At 41.7% G+C, this 14,769-nt stretch overlaps 1 protein-coding gene across 3 annotated transcripts in view; it reads right to left on the reverse strand.

The window, feature by feature from the left end:
- The window catches only part of BAZ1B (bromodomain adjacent to zinc finger domain 1B), an 82,458-nt gene that overhangs the window by 42,274 nt on the left and 25,415 nt on the right, over nt 1-14,769 (reverse strand). For all 3 annotated transcript variants that reach the window (XM_021086315.1, XM_003354497.4, XM_005661976.3), the window contains 2 exons: nt 13,132-13,253; nt 10,549-10,746 (listed from right to left, as the gene is read on the reverse strand). In XM_021086315.1, coding sequence (XP_020941974.1) covers nt 10,549-10,746; nt 13,132-13,253 — 320 coding nt within the window. The remainder of the gene's footprint in view (nt 1-10,548; nt 10,747-13,131; nt 13,254-14,769) is intronic.

Genomic DNA, 14,769 nt, shown 5'->3' on the forward strand with positions numbered 1-14,769 from the left:
GGAGTTCTGCTGTGGCTCAGCAGGTTAAGACCCCAGTTAGTATCCATAAAGATGCAGATTTGACCCCTGGTCTCACTCAGTGGCTAAGGATCTTGCATTACTGTGAGCTGTGGTGTAGGTCAGCAGCTGCAGCTCCGATTCAACCCCAGCCTGGGAACTTCCATATAATGATACTGCGGCATTAAAAAGACCAAAAAAAAAAAAAAAAAAATCATTAAGTAGGAAGTCCCCGTTGTGGTTCAGTGGAAACAAACCCCACTAGTATCCATGAGGTTTGATCCCTGGCCCTGCTCTGCAGGTTAAAGGATCCTGTGTTGCTGTGAGCTGTGGTGCAGGTCACAGAGACACCTTGGATCCCGAGTTGCTGTGGCGCAGACCAGCAACTATAGCTCCTATCAGACCCCTAGCCTGATAACTTCCGCATGCTGCATGTGCGGCCCTAAACAAACAAACCAAAAAATCAAGCCCCGTAAATCCCCAACTTCCTACAATTCTCTCTTTGGTCATCCCTTCACGTCTTTCTAACTCATTCCCTCTAGTACCCCAACTCTGCAACCCTTGAGTCCCAGAAGGACCTTATTACATCAGTTACTTCTACCACATTTTCACCACACGCACATCCTTGTCCTTTACCCAGATTAAATCCCAGAGTCAACCATTATAATCAATCTTGCATAAACCTATAGGTCCCTTGTGTCTCTTGCTGTATTGAATCTAGTTACTCCTAGCCTGCACATGTTCAGCTTAAATATGACCAGATGACATTTAAATATGACTTAATTGACAATGTGTGATCTACTTTAAATTCATAATCAGGTACTTCAAATGGATCCTGGGAGTTCCCGTCGTGGCGCAGTGGTTAACAAATACGACTAGGAACCACGAGGTTGCAGGTTCGATCCCTGCCCTTGCTCAATGGATAAACAATCCGGCATTGCCATGAGCTGTAGTGTAGGTCGCAGACGCAGCTCAGATCCCGCGTTGCTGTGGCTCTGGCGTAGGCCGGCAGCTACAGCTCCGATTCAACCCCTAGCCTGGGTACCTCCATATGCCACAGGAACAGCCCAAGAAATGGCAAAAAGACCAAAAAAAAAAAAAAAAGGATCCTGAATGCCACTCAGTAATCACAAAATATTGCCTTAGTACATTTACCATCTCACTCTCCTAGATATACATCTTCTCCCATCTCAAAACTTCCACCTTATCTGCATCATACGGAATTAGCTAATAGGTTGGAACCCAGTCAACTGTCAGGTAACTATTATTTCTATTAATGTGTATTAAAACAAAAACATTGTTGATTTTGATGCTTTAAAAGAATTACAAAAAAAAAAAAAAGCCTTGGCAGTTAAAACACAAACCACACGATTCTGCTGTGCAACACAGGGAACTACATCCAATCTCTTGTGATAGAACATGATGGAAGAGGCGTTCCCCGCATGGCGCAGCAGAAATGAATCCAACTAGGAATCATGAGGGTTCGGGTTTGATCCCTGGTTAAGGATCCGGCACTGCCCTGAGCTGTGGTGTTGGTCGCAGACACCTCTCAGATCCCGAGTTGCTGTGGCTGTGGCTGGCAGCTGTAACTCTGATTAGACCCCTAGCCTGGGAACCCCCACACATCACGGGTGCGGCCCTCAAAAGACAAAAGACAAAAAAAAAAGAACATGATGGAATATGAGAAAAAATGTATTTATGTATGCCTAGGTCACTTTGCTGTACAGCAGAAACTGAAACAACACTCTAAATCAACTATACTTTAAAAAAAAACTACATGAAATAATAACCAGGCAATGGAGAAGTACAGCCAATTCAAAACATATATATATTGTTTCAAGTGATTAGGAGAAAGACTAGATAACCTTTATAATACTTGATCTCCATTACCAAAAGCAGCTAAACATATAGAAAGCACTCAGAGAGTGCTGAGTTTAACCTCGAATTTCTGAGTGGGAAAAGACTAACTTGTAAAGAAGCAGTCTGGAGGCAGAGGCTAAGACAGGCTACTGTAAGAGGAAACTATAGGCAAGAAAGCCACTGAAGACTACCAAATATGAAATTAGGAACCCCTTTAAAAAGGCAATAGGGAAATGTCTATGGTAAAATAAATATCAGAGGTGATACAGAAGAGTACCTAAGCTCCTGTGAGGAGTAAACAAACTGGTATAGTAAAATTAAGAATATAATCATCAGAGGAGTTCCCTGGTGGCCTGGTGGTTAAGGATCCAGTGTTGTCACTGCAGTGACTCGGGTTCAATCCCTGGCCCAGGAACTTCCACACGCCATGGGCACAGAACCCGCCCCCCCACAAAAGGACTATACTCATCAGAGAAACAAACTCACAGAACCTATGCAGCTAATCAGCTCAAGAAGTAGAAATGCAGTCTGCACTGACTAAGTGGACTATACTTAACAAATCCCTTTTCCGGCTAAATTCTGTAACTTTAAAGGCCAATCTGCTTAAGAACTATAAGGCAATCACAGGTTACAATTCCTCTAGCTGGCTATTTTTGTTCCCTGACCTCAACTGGAAGTTTCGTTCCCCAATCACTGTTTTCAGAGTGGGCTGACGAAGAGGTTTCATAATTTAGAGAATACGAACATTATCTGTGATGAGAGGAATACTTTCCCCAGAAACAAAAACTCCCCAATTCCAGTTCCCCAGAACCGTATTCCAAAATGTTAAAATAAATAAATAAATAAATAAAGATAACTCATATAAGAGTCCACTCTTCTCATGGGCAATAATAATTGAGCTCCAAAGAGTTTAATATTTCAGAGACCACCCTATAAATCATAGAGTGAGACCCAAAACTACTCTGGCAGGAATTAATGACCAATATATGCCATCCCAAAATTAATCATCCACTTCAGCTAGCCTTGGAAAATCTTCAGAGTATAGACACAGGAGACTGACACATTTTTTTTTTTTTTTGTCTTTTGTCTTGTTGTTGTTGTTATTGCTGCTATTTCTTGGGCCGCTCCTGCGGCATATGGAGGTTCCCAGGCTAGGGGTCGAATCGGAGCTGTAGCCACCAGCCTACGCCAGAGCCACAGCAACGAGGGATCCGAGCCGCGTCTGCGACCTACACCACAGCTCACGGCAACGCCGGATCGTTAACCCTCTGAGCAAGGGCAGGGATCGAACCCGCAACCTCATGGTTCCTAGTCGGATTCGTTAACCACTGCGCCACGACGGGAACTCCTGACACATTTTTTAATGCACAAGATAACAGATTATCTCTAAAGTCATTTTTTAAAAAGTCATTCTAAAATAAAATGTATCACTAAAAAGGAGATGTGTGGAGTTCCTGTCATGGCTCAGTGGTTAATGAATCTGACTAGTAACCATGAGGTTGAGGGTTCGGTCCCTGGCCTTGCTCAGTGGGTTAAGGATCTGGCGTTGCCGTGAGCTGTGGTGTGGGTCGCAGACTCGGCTCGGGACTGGTGTGGCTGTGGCTGTGGCGTAGGCCAGCAGCTACAGCTCCGATTAGACCCCTAGCCTGGAAACCTCCATGTGCCACGGGTCTGGCCCTAGAAAAGACAAAAAGACAAAAAAATAAAAATAAAAAAATAAAAAGGAGATATATGAGACTATGCTTCATTTTTACTATTTTAAACAGATTTCTTGTAATAGGGTCTACTGCAATTGGGCCACTTGATTTACTGATTTTTATTTCTATGCAAAAAGTCACTCAAATTTAGCCTAAATTTCTTCTACTTAGAAGCACTGTGTTACACAGAAATCATATAAGAAAGAGCTGGGATGGCTCCAGCAGCTCATTTTTATTTGTAAGGTGTGTTTTTTGCCAAGCCACACCACATAATTTTTTTTTTCTTAAAAATGAAAGAAATTAACTCACCCAACCCCCTCCCAACAGGCCGGCTCCCCACGTGAGCAGTCCTTCAGTAACTGGATCATCTCAGCATAAGGCATGCTGGGCAGTCACAGCCAATGGGAGCCGGCATGGCTGGACTCAGGGGGAATCTGAAAAAGTATAAAACCACTTATGTGCTAAGGGTCTCCCCTGTCTCCCACTCAGCAAAAGTAATCTATTAGAGTAGTGCACAGGGAGGGAGAAAAGAATGGGCATCTGGATTAGCAGTATTAGAACTTTTTGGCAAAGGCTCTTCCTCACTACTCAATAGGAAAAAATATATGAGATGATATAGGAAAAAACAGTGCATACAATTCCATACTTGTTCCCGGTCACTTGAAAAAAATCACAAGTAAGAAAATCTAATAAGTAAGATAAAAGTGAAAAAATTTTAGGAATTCCTTTGTGGCATAGTGGGTTAAGGATCTGGCATGGTCACCGCAGTGGCTTGGGTGGCTGCTATGGTGAGGGTTTGATCCCAGGCCCAGGAAGTTCCACATGCTGTGGACGTGGCCGAAAAGGAAAAGAAAAACTTTATTGCAGCTTATTCAGACACTAAATTTAACTTAATAGTAAGAACCCTGAATTAGAAAACTGTGACAATCTATATTCTGATTCTTATTTCATTCTTCTCATTTGCCCAAGGAACCATGTTAGGCGTTTTTTTTTTTTTTTTTTTTTTTTTGTCTTTTGTTGTTGTTGCTATTTCTTGGGCCGCCCCACGGCATATGGAGGTTCCCAGGCTAGGGGTTGAATTGGAGCTGCAGCCACCAGCCTACGCCAGAGCCACAGCAACTCGGGATCCGAGCCGCGTCTGCAACCTACACCACAGCTCACGGCAACGCCGGATCGGTAACCCACTGAGCAAGGGCAGGGACCAAACCCGCAACCTCATGGTTCCTAGTCGGATTCGTTAACCACTGCGCCACGACGGGAACTCCATGTTAGGCGTTTTAAGGCAACATTCACATACTGGGCTGGCCTCATTCTCTAGAGGTCTTTATCAGCAAATTTGTGAAGTGTGTTAAGTGCTTTCAAAACTAATATATATATATATATATATATATATATATATATTTTGGCTGCACCTGTGGCATATGCAAATTCCTAGCCCAGGGATTAAACCTGCACCATAGCAATGACCCAAGCCACTGCAGTGACAATGCTGGATCCTTACTTAACCCACTGCACCACAAGGGAGTGCCCATGAAAATTAATATATTTTTAAAAATACGTTTGCTTTAGTCTCTAACTCATAAACTTCAGGCATCAAAATTTATTCAGGGAGTTCCCGTCGTGGCGCAGTGGTTAACGAATCCGACTAGGAACCATGAGGTGGCGGGTTCGGTCCCTGCCCTTGCTCAGTGGGTTAATGATCCAGCGTTGCCGTGAGCTGTGGTGTGGATTGCAGGTGCGGCTCAGATCCCGCGTTGCTGTGGCTCTGGCGTAGGCCGGTGGCTGCGGCTCTGATTCAACCCCTAGCCTGGGAGCCTCCACATGCTGCAGGAACGGCCCAAAGAAATAGCAAAAACAAAGACAAAAAAAAAAAAAAAAAATTTATTCAAAGAAAAATATTAGGAGTATAAAAAATTGTAATATTAGGAGAGATAAAAATCTTTCAAATATATATAATATTACTAGTAATGAGAAAAAATTATACCATATGCCTCCTGATATGACTCACTGAGAATACAACATCAATTCTACTAGTACTTCTTTTTTCTTTTTCTTTTTTGGCTGTTCCACAGTATATGGAAGTTCCCAGGCCAGGAATCAGATCTGAGCCACAGCTGTAACCCACACCACAACTGCAGCAATGCCAGATCCTTCAACCCACTGTGCCAAGACAGGGATCAAACCTGCATCCTGGTGCCACAGTGGGAACTCCCCAATACTGTAGTATTTCTAAGCATGGGAAAATAAACCCAAAGTGAACAACGTTATACAAAATAATTGGCTTACATTCTTAAAAATGTCAAGATTTTTGAAAGACAAAGAAAAGTTGAGGGACTAAACCGGATTAGAGGAGACTAAAGAGACATAATAACAAGTAAATTTAACACACGATACAACATCAGGTCCTATTAAGACCAAAACAAAATTTGTTTGAATAAAAGGGTTTTACTGGGCCAACTGGGAATATCTGAGTAAAAACCATAGATCATTTCTTTCCACGCCAATAAGCGCTCTCACAAAGATGGTGACCGTTCCTAAAACCTGCCCAACTTTCTGTAACAAGTATGGCAGGCAGCACCAGCCCACACAGTGACATAGTACGAGAAAGATTCTCTGTATGCCTAGGTAAGGCAGTGTTATGACAGGAAGCAGCATGGCTACGGTGGACAGACTATGCTGGTTTTCCAGAAAAAGGCTACTATCACAAAGAAAATTATGCCGAAACATGTTAAGCTGAACTGTAGAGCTAAAAAATGCTGCCTATTAAGAAATGCAGGAGTTCCTGTCATGGCTCAGTGGTTAACGAATCCGACTAGGAATGATGAGGTTGCAGGTTTGATCCCTGGCCTTGCTCAGTGGGTTAAGGATCCAGCATTGCCGTGAGCTGTGGTGTAGGTCACAGATGCGGCTTGGATCCTGCATTGCTATGGCTCTGGTGTAGGTCGGCGGCTATGGCTCCAATTCGACCCCTAGCCTGGGAATCTCCATATGCCGAGGGAGCAGCCCCAGAAAAGGCAAAAAGACAACAACAACAACAACAACAGAAGCAAGCATTTTCTTTTCTTTTTTTTTAAGGGCCACACCATGGCATATGAAGTTCCCAGGCTAGGGGTCAAATCGGAGCTGCAGCTGCCAGCTTGCACAACAGCCACTCCAACACCAGATCCAAATGCTTCCCTACTGGGATATACCAGTCCAAAATAACAGTTCAAAACATTACGGACAGACTAACAAAACACTAGAGCCACAAACTATTACAAAAGGGAAATGAGTTAAGATGGCTGACTTCATCTTAGATAACAGTTATTTTTATTATCTTAGATGACACACACACCTTGTAAATCATCCCTCGAAGTCACTGGGCCTACAAAACGTCATCCCTGAACTTAGGTGTCAGCTGCATTTTTCTCCTCAATGAACAAAACTTCTTAAAGAAATGAATTCACTAGCCACATACATATTATACCCATGCTAAACAACACAGGATATAAAATGAGTAAGATAATTTTTAATCCGACTAGGAACCATGAGGTTGTGGGTTCGATCCCTGGCCTTGCTCAGTGGCTTAAGGATCCGGCGTTGCCATGAGCTGTGGTGTAGGTTGCAGACACGGCTCGAATCCCACGTTGCTGTGGCTGTGATGGAGGCCGGTGGCTACAGCTCCGATTACACCCCTAGCCTGGGAACGTCCATATGCTGCGGGAGCAGCTGTAGAAACGGCAAAAAGACCAAAAAAAAAAAAAAAAAAAAAAGAGTTTGTAAGACCACAAACATACCCTCATCATCACACTAGGCCCTACTCAGATAACACTCCAAAATTCTAAATCTCTAAGTAATTTTCCTCTCTCGCTTAAGCTCTCCTTTTAGGGTTTGCATGTTGTTGTTGTTTTTGGTTTTGGTTTTTTTTGCCTTTTTCTAGGGCCGCACCCAAGGCATATGGAGGTTCCCAGGCTAGGGGTCTAATCAGAGCTGTAGACGCTGGCCTACACCACAGCCACAGCCACACAGAATCTGAGCCATGTCTGCAACCTACACCACAGCTCATAGCAATGCCAGATCCTTAACCCACTAAGTGAGGCCAGGGATGAAACCTGCAACCTCATGGTTCCTAGTTGGATTCATTAACCACTGAGCCATGACGGGAAATCCTAGACAAATTTCATTACATTAATATTTGAAGCCCTCATTAGAAAATTTCAGAGTAGCCAATTTCTTCAGAATTCCTTTTCAAGATATAAAATCCTGGAGTTCCCACTGTGGCACACCAGAAACTAATCCGACTAGTATCCATGAGGATGTGGGTTTGATCCCTGGCCTCTCTCAATGGGGTGGGGATCCAGTGTTGTGGTGAGCTGTGGTGTAGGTCACAGATGTGGCTCTGATCCCACGTTGCTATATGGCTGTGGTGTAGGCCGGCAGCTGTAGCTCAGAATCAACCTGGGGGCTTCATGTTCTTAGGCTGGGAACTTCCATATAGCAGGAAAAAAAAAAAAAAAGAAATTCCTTGGAGTTGCCCTGTGGTGCAGCAGGCTAAGGATCTGGCATTGTCACTGCAGTGCCTCAGGTGGCTTCTGTGGTACAGATTTGATCCCTGGCCCCGGGAATTTCCATGCCATAGGTAGGGCTTACAAAAGAGAAAAACCAAAACTTTTTTTTTTTTTTGCTTTTTAGAGCCGCACCCACAGCATATGAAGGTTCCCAGGCTAGGAGTGGAATCAGAGCTACAGCTGCTAGCCTACACCACAGCAATGCCAGATCTGAGCCGTGTCAGTGACCTACACCACAGCTCATGGCAACACCGGCTCCTTAACCCAATGAGCAAGGCCAGGGATTGAACCTGCATCCTCATGGATGCTAGTCAGATTCGTTAACTGCTGAGCCATGAGAAGAACTCTGAAAACCTATTTAGAGATGATTTTTTTTTCCTTTTTCAGCCATGCCCACGGCATATGACAGTTCCTGAGCCAGGAACAGAATCCAAGATGCATCTGGGACCTACGCCATAGTTTGGCAACACAGGATCCTTAACTTGCTGAGCCAGCTTGGGGATCAAACCCATACTACTGCAGAGACAATACCAGGTCCTTAAGTCATTATGCCATAGTGGGAACTCCTAGAGATGATTTTTATACAGGATTCTGATACAGTAAAGAAAGTAAGCTCCTGTTATAACCACTGAAAGCTGTATCTTAGTTCCAAAACTCTACAGCAATGAAACAAAAATGAATTTTAAAACTTCCCCTCAGTAAATAAAAATATCTATTTACTGAAAATAAAAATATTTATTTACTGAAAAAGTTTAGGTAGTAAACTCTATAGTATTAGTATAGCAATAATATATATAGTATTCCATGGAAATTTTTTTTTTTTTTTTTTTTTTTTTTGGTCTTTTGTCTATTTTGTTGTTGTTGTTGTTGTTGCTATTATTTCTTGGGCCGCTCCCGCGGCATATGGAGGTTCCCAGGCTAGAGGTCCAATCGGAGCTGTAGCCACCGGCCTACGCCAGAGCCACAGCAACGCGGGATCCGAGCCGCGTCTGCAACCTACACCACAGCTCACGGCAACGCCGGATCGTTAACCCACTGAGCAAGGGCAGGGACCGAACCCGCAACCTCATGGTTCCTAGTCGGATTCGTTAACCACTGCACCACGACGGGAACTCCTCCATGGAAATTTTAAGCCTGATCTAGAAAAGGCCAACTAATTTCTAAATTTTTCTTTTTATACCAATGATAAAGCTTTAAAGAGCAGAATGCAAGATAATGCTTAATCATGCTGGTCTAGAATAAAAAAACATGTTAATGCTAAACTACATTTGGAGGTCATTTCCAGTGTTGGAAGAAATAAGATTATTTCTCAATACACTTTTTTTAGTGAAATCAACGTAAGATCACTGAAGTAATTTAGCTGTATGACTCAAGTTAAGAGATGTCCTTAGTTTTTCATAATTACAAGGAAGAGCTAAAAAAAGAAATCCTAGAACTCTGACTTAGCTTTAATGAATTAGCAGCCTTCTCCTGGTCCCATTCTGGCCCAGAGACAAAGATGAAAACAACAGTATGTACGTAAGTAAATTTACCAACAAAAGAAGCATAAATACTCTCAAAACCTACATCAAAAAAAAAAAAAAAAAAAAAAAAAAAATCTTATTGGAGAAACCCTGAGGTGGAAAAGGCAATCAGAAATCTGAGTCCAATGTCTTGACTTCTGTCATTTACTTTCCGTTGTTTTTTTTTTTTCCCCTTTTTCAGCCACACCCGTGTCATATGCAAGTTCCTGGGCCGGGGATCAAATCTGAGCCACATCTGTGATCTATGCCACAGCTGCGCCAACACCAGATCCTTAAACAACTGTGCCAGGCCAGGGATTGAATTGGCAACGCCACAGAAACAAGCTGGATCATTAACCCACTGCACCAAAACGGGAACTCCTACTTTCCGTTGGTTCTAATTAGACTAGTCTCAGTTACCTCATCTGGAAAGTAAGATATATATATTTACACCACACAACTCCAAAAGAATGCTTTGAGGAGCTCCTGTCATGGCTTGGCAGTAACAAACCCAGCTAATATCCATGGGGACTCGGGTTCAATCCCTTGCCTCGCTCAGTGGGTTAAGAATCCAGCATTTCCATGAGCAATGGTGTAGGTCACAGACGTGGCTCAGATCCAGCGTTGCTGTGTGGTGTAGGCAGGCAGCTGCAGCTCTGATTTGACCCCAAGTCTGGGAACTTCCATATGCTGCAAGTGCAGCCCTAAAAAGCAAAACTAAAAAAAGGATAAGACAAGATACTCAAATACCCAATGTGGCCTCTCCCCTACCAACCCCATATCACAGCCTCTATGAAGCAGACATAACATGCAACTTTTTGAATTTGTTATCTGATGTTAGAGGTCAAAATCTACTATAAATATAATCCTATTAGGGCCATCAGAGAAAACAAATTAATATAATAGTGTTCTATCCTGCTGTCCAGAAATTAATAGTCATCTTACCTTGTATGGATCAAGTAAAAAGTCACTGAACTTGCTAGGAAGGGAATATTTCTTCACTAATTCATCTTCCACCACCCAAGGTGCATTTTCACCAGTACCAGCCCGTAACGCATTATGCCGTATAAAGTATCGAAGAATCTCCTTATTTGGTGGGCGTTCTGTACGAATCAAGCTGTCTGCTGGCACATTACTGATGATCTAGATTAACAAATAAAAATAACTCACCACTGGGGATAAAAGCAATTAACCAGTGAGAAAAAAGATTCATATTCTCTCCAAAAAAATATTTCCACCTATAAGACAGAGTTATAAACCAGATAGATAAAAAAGTAGAGAAATTTACAGAGGCAGAATGAAAAACACATCTCTAGATAATTTGTCAGTATGCACGCAAGTCCTAAAAAAGGTGTAAATCCACTGAACCAACAGTTCTTGTTAATTTTTAAGTAAATCATCAACTGCTTAAAAAAGGAAGGGAAAACTACAGAAAGGTAGTTTTTCAAATTAAAATATACCCATGTAATGACCACTATACAGATGTGGGGGAAAATGTCTTGCCGTCAGGACAGATTTATCAGAATCATCTACAGTGTTATTAAAATGCATATGCTTGGGCCTCATCCCTAGTTACTTAATTAGAACCACCTGTGATGGTAAATTCTGGAATCTACTAATAAACACCCCTGGTGACTATCAAACATAGTACAACCTAAGAATATTGTTTTGCAAGAAAATTTAATGACATTACTGATACGTACCATACAGTAAATGAAAAAATGCAAGTTGAAAACAGTCTGTATAGAATAATCCTACATTTATTTCTTTATTTATTGGCTGTGCTTGTAGAATGCAAGGTTCCTGGGCCAGAGATTGAACCCAGGATTGAACCCAGTGACAATGCTGGATCCTTAACCCACTGAGCAACCAGGGAACTCCATCATTCCTCTTTTTAAAAGTCACTTAAGGAGTTCCCAAAGTGGTGGAGTGGGATGATGATCTGGCTTGTCTCTGCGGCGTTGCTGGTTAGATCCCTGGCCTGGTGCAGTGGGTTGAGGATTCGGCATTGCTGCAGCTATGACTTAGGTCACAGGTTTGATCCCTAGCCTGGGAACTTTCATATGCCACAGGTGTGGCCATAAAAGGAAAACTAATTAATTAACTAAAAGTCACTTAGAAACTAAACCAACATTAACCACATCTATATTCACCAATTTTCATCTCTGAGATGAGAGATATTTTTATTTACTTCATGTGAACAAAACAATTTATACTCATCAAGAAGAATACAAATGATAATCAGGGAAGTGGTTGAGACTCACTAGCAATAACATTTTAGCTGATTACCTTGCTAAATCAGAGCTAAGAAACTTAGTGAAAAATTGTATTTAATGTCCAACATTCATATATAAAGAAATCCTACAATCCAGTCATGTCTTCAGATCACTAACTCTAAAACAAATGAGTCAAAATAAGACTTGTCAACATTCTGACATGGGAAAACACAAAAAGATCCAGGTTATAGTCCTTCCTAATCTATCTCAACTACTGAATTAAGAACTTGGACAGAATTATTTCTGGCCTTGGCTGTTTCTTCTATAAAAGTTAAACATGAAGACGAACATGCAGCTGCCTTTCACACCCAGCTGCCCTCCCACTTCTAATAAGATTTTACACATACAGGATTATGAGTATTCAAAAGCATGAAGACTTCCTGCCGACTGATACTAAGATATATACTGATTCCAGCCGACACGATATATAAAAATAGGTAAACAAGATTCTGAGTATGGCACAGGGAATTATATTCACTATCTTTTTTTTTCTTTTCTTCTCTTTTTTTTTTGACTTTTTAGGGCCGCACTTGTGGCATATGGAGGTTCCCAGGCTAGCAGTCAAATCAGAACTACAGCTGCAGGCCTACGCCAGATCCGAGCCTTGTCTGCGACCCACACCACAGCTCACGGCAATGCCAGATCCTTAACCCACTGAGCAAGACCAGGGATTGAACCCGAAACTTCACAGTTCCTAGTCAGATTCGTTTCCACTGCGTCATGACAGGAACTCCCTATATTCACTATCTTACAATAAACTATAATGGGAGTTTCTGTCATGGCTCAGCAGAAACAAATCTGACTAGCATACCTGAGGATGCAGGTTCAATCCCTGGCCTCACTCAATGGGTTAAGGATCTTTAAAGGGTTGTTAGCTCCACAGATTCCTTGTAACTCAGTTTCTGAGTTTAATTATATTACAAATTGCTCTACTAATAACTGGGAAGAGCTACTTCTCAGGAAGTCCATAACCACTGGAAAGAGATTCTTATTTTTCAAACAACTAAGATTGAAGCTCAGATGCAAATTACTTACACTCCAATAATTCCTATTAAAAATGAAAAAGTATTATCTTCTAGGAAAGAAAAAACAATTTAAAGTACTAAGACCAGAAAACTACTCAGAATTTGTTGCAGAAATACATTTATTTACATTTTTCTTTAGTATATTTTCGACGAGAAAACTAGCTTGCTGATACTTTCTTAAACAATTCTACCACAGATAAGAGGTTCAATATAAAGTGCCAACTAACCTTATCTTCATTTTGTAGTTTCACATCATATTTGTGAGGCAGAAATTTTGGAGGAGCCCACTTCCTCTCTCCTTTCTTCAATGAAGTTGGAAGTTTTCGTGGAGATCTACGTGCTCGGTCGTCTAGTCAAATCAGTAGAAAAATCAGTGAAAAAACAATTCTTTTAATTCTATCCATTCATTCATTCATTCTCAATAATCTGATTATTGAGTAGGGCGCTCAGTGACAGGGCACAAAAATAAATCATACAATCCTTTCCTCAGACAGCTAAAGTTTATGGGAGGAGTCAATAACTACAACACAAAATGGTAAATACTGTAAGAGAGGTTGGTATAGAAAAATACTAGAGGGAGTTCCCGTTGTGGTGCAGTGGAAACCAATCTGATTAGTATCCATGAGGATGCAGGTTTAAGCCCTGGCCTCACTCAGTGGGGTCGGGGATCCAGGTGTTGCTGTGGGCTGTGCTGTACGTCACAGACACAGCTTGGATCTGACATTGCTGTGGCTGTGGTGTAGTCTAGCAGCTGTAGTTCCGATTCAAACCCTAGCCTGGGAACTTCCATATGCAGCCCTAAAAAGAAAAAAAAAAGAAAAATACTAGAGAAGAGAGGAAAATACTCAAAAAGAGAGAGAAGCAATGTCTGACATGGTCTGGAAGATAGGCAGGAAAGGCCTGGGAAGAATATGACTTTTGTTCAGAGACTGCAAATAACAAGATACAGGTGAATACGATCTATAGTACAAATTAAAAAAAAAAAAAACAACTCAGACTGAAGAGGTAAGAAGGGGCTTATAAATTATAAAGACCCTTTAAATAGATTGGAAACACCATTTACAAAGATTGGAATTAGTCTTACAGGCATTAGGGAAACAAAGGACCTTTTTTTTCTTTTGGCCATGTCCATGGCATGTGGAATTTCCCAGGTCAGAAACTGAACCCACGCAAGAGCAGTGACCCAAGCCACTGCAGTGACAATGCCAGATCCTTAACCCACCGCACCACAAGGGAACTCTGAGAAACCAAGGATTTTTTGATCTAGCTAATTAGATATACATTTGGAAAGAGCACTAAGTGTGAAAAATTAAAGAAGAAAAAGAAAAAACACTTTCAGCAGTTAGAAAATGAGTAAAATAGGAGTTCCCGCTGTGGTGCAGCAGAAACAAATCCAACTAGGAACTATGAGGTTGCGGGTTAAGGATCCCATGTTGCTGTGGCTGTGGCTGTGGTGTAGGCCGGCAGCTGTAGCTCCAAATGGACCCCTAGCCTGGGAACCTCCATATGCCGTGGGTGTGGCCCTACAAAGCAAAAGAAAATGAATAAAATAGTAAGGTGACACTGGAGATAAGAAAATCAGAAGACACAAACCCAAACATTTGAATTAATGTATCAGAAATGGAGAGGGAAAGAGTCAAGAAGACAGACTGTGTAACCAACTAAATGTGACAAAGGTATAGGTTTCCAAGTTTTCTGCCTCAGAAAACAAGTAGATGATGTCCCGGTATTTTGAAAAATAAAGGAAGGAAAAAAACAGCAAAATAATGGGGGACATAGGAATCAAACATACTCATGACCAACAATGTTAAAAGTAAATGAAAAGTAAAACAAACTAAGAAGAAATCAGTGGTTCTAGCAGTTAG

This window comes from Sus scrofa, chromosome 3 (assembly GCF_000003025.6).
Source record: "Sus scrofa isolate TJ Tabasco breed Duroc chromosome 3, Sscrofa11.1, whole genome shotgun sequence".
In the NCBI taxonomy this organism is placed as follows: Eukaryota; Metazoa; Chordata; class Mammalia; order Artiodactyla; family Suidae; genus Sus; species Sus scrofa.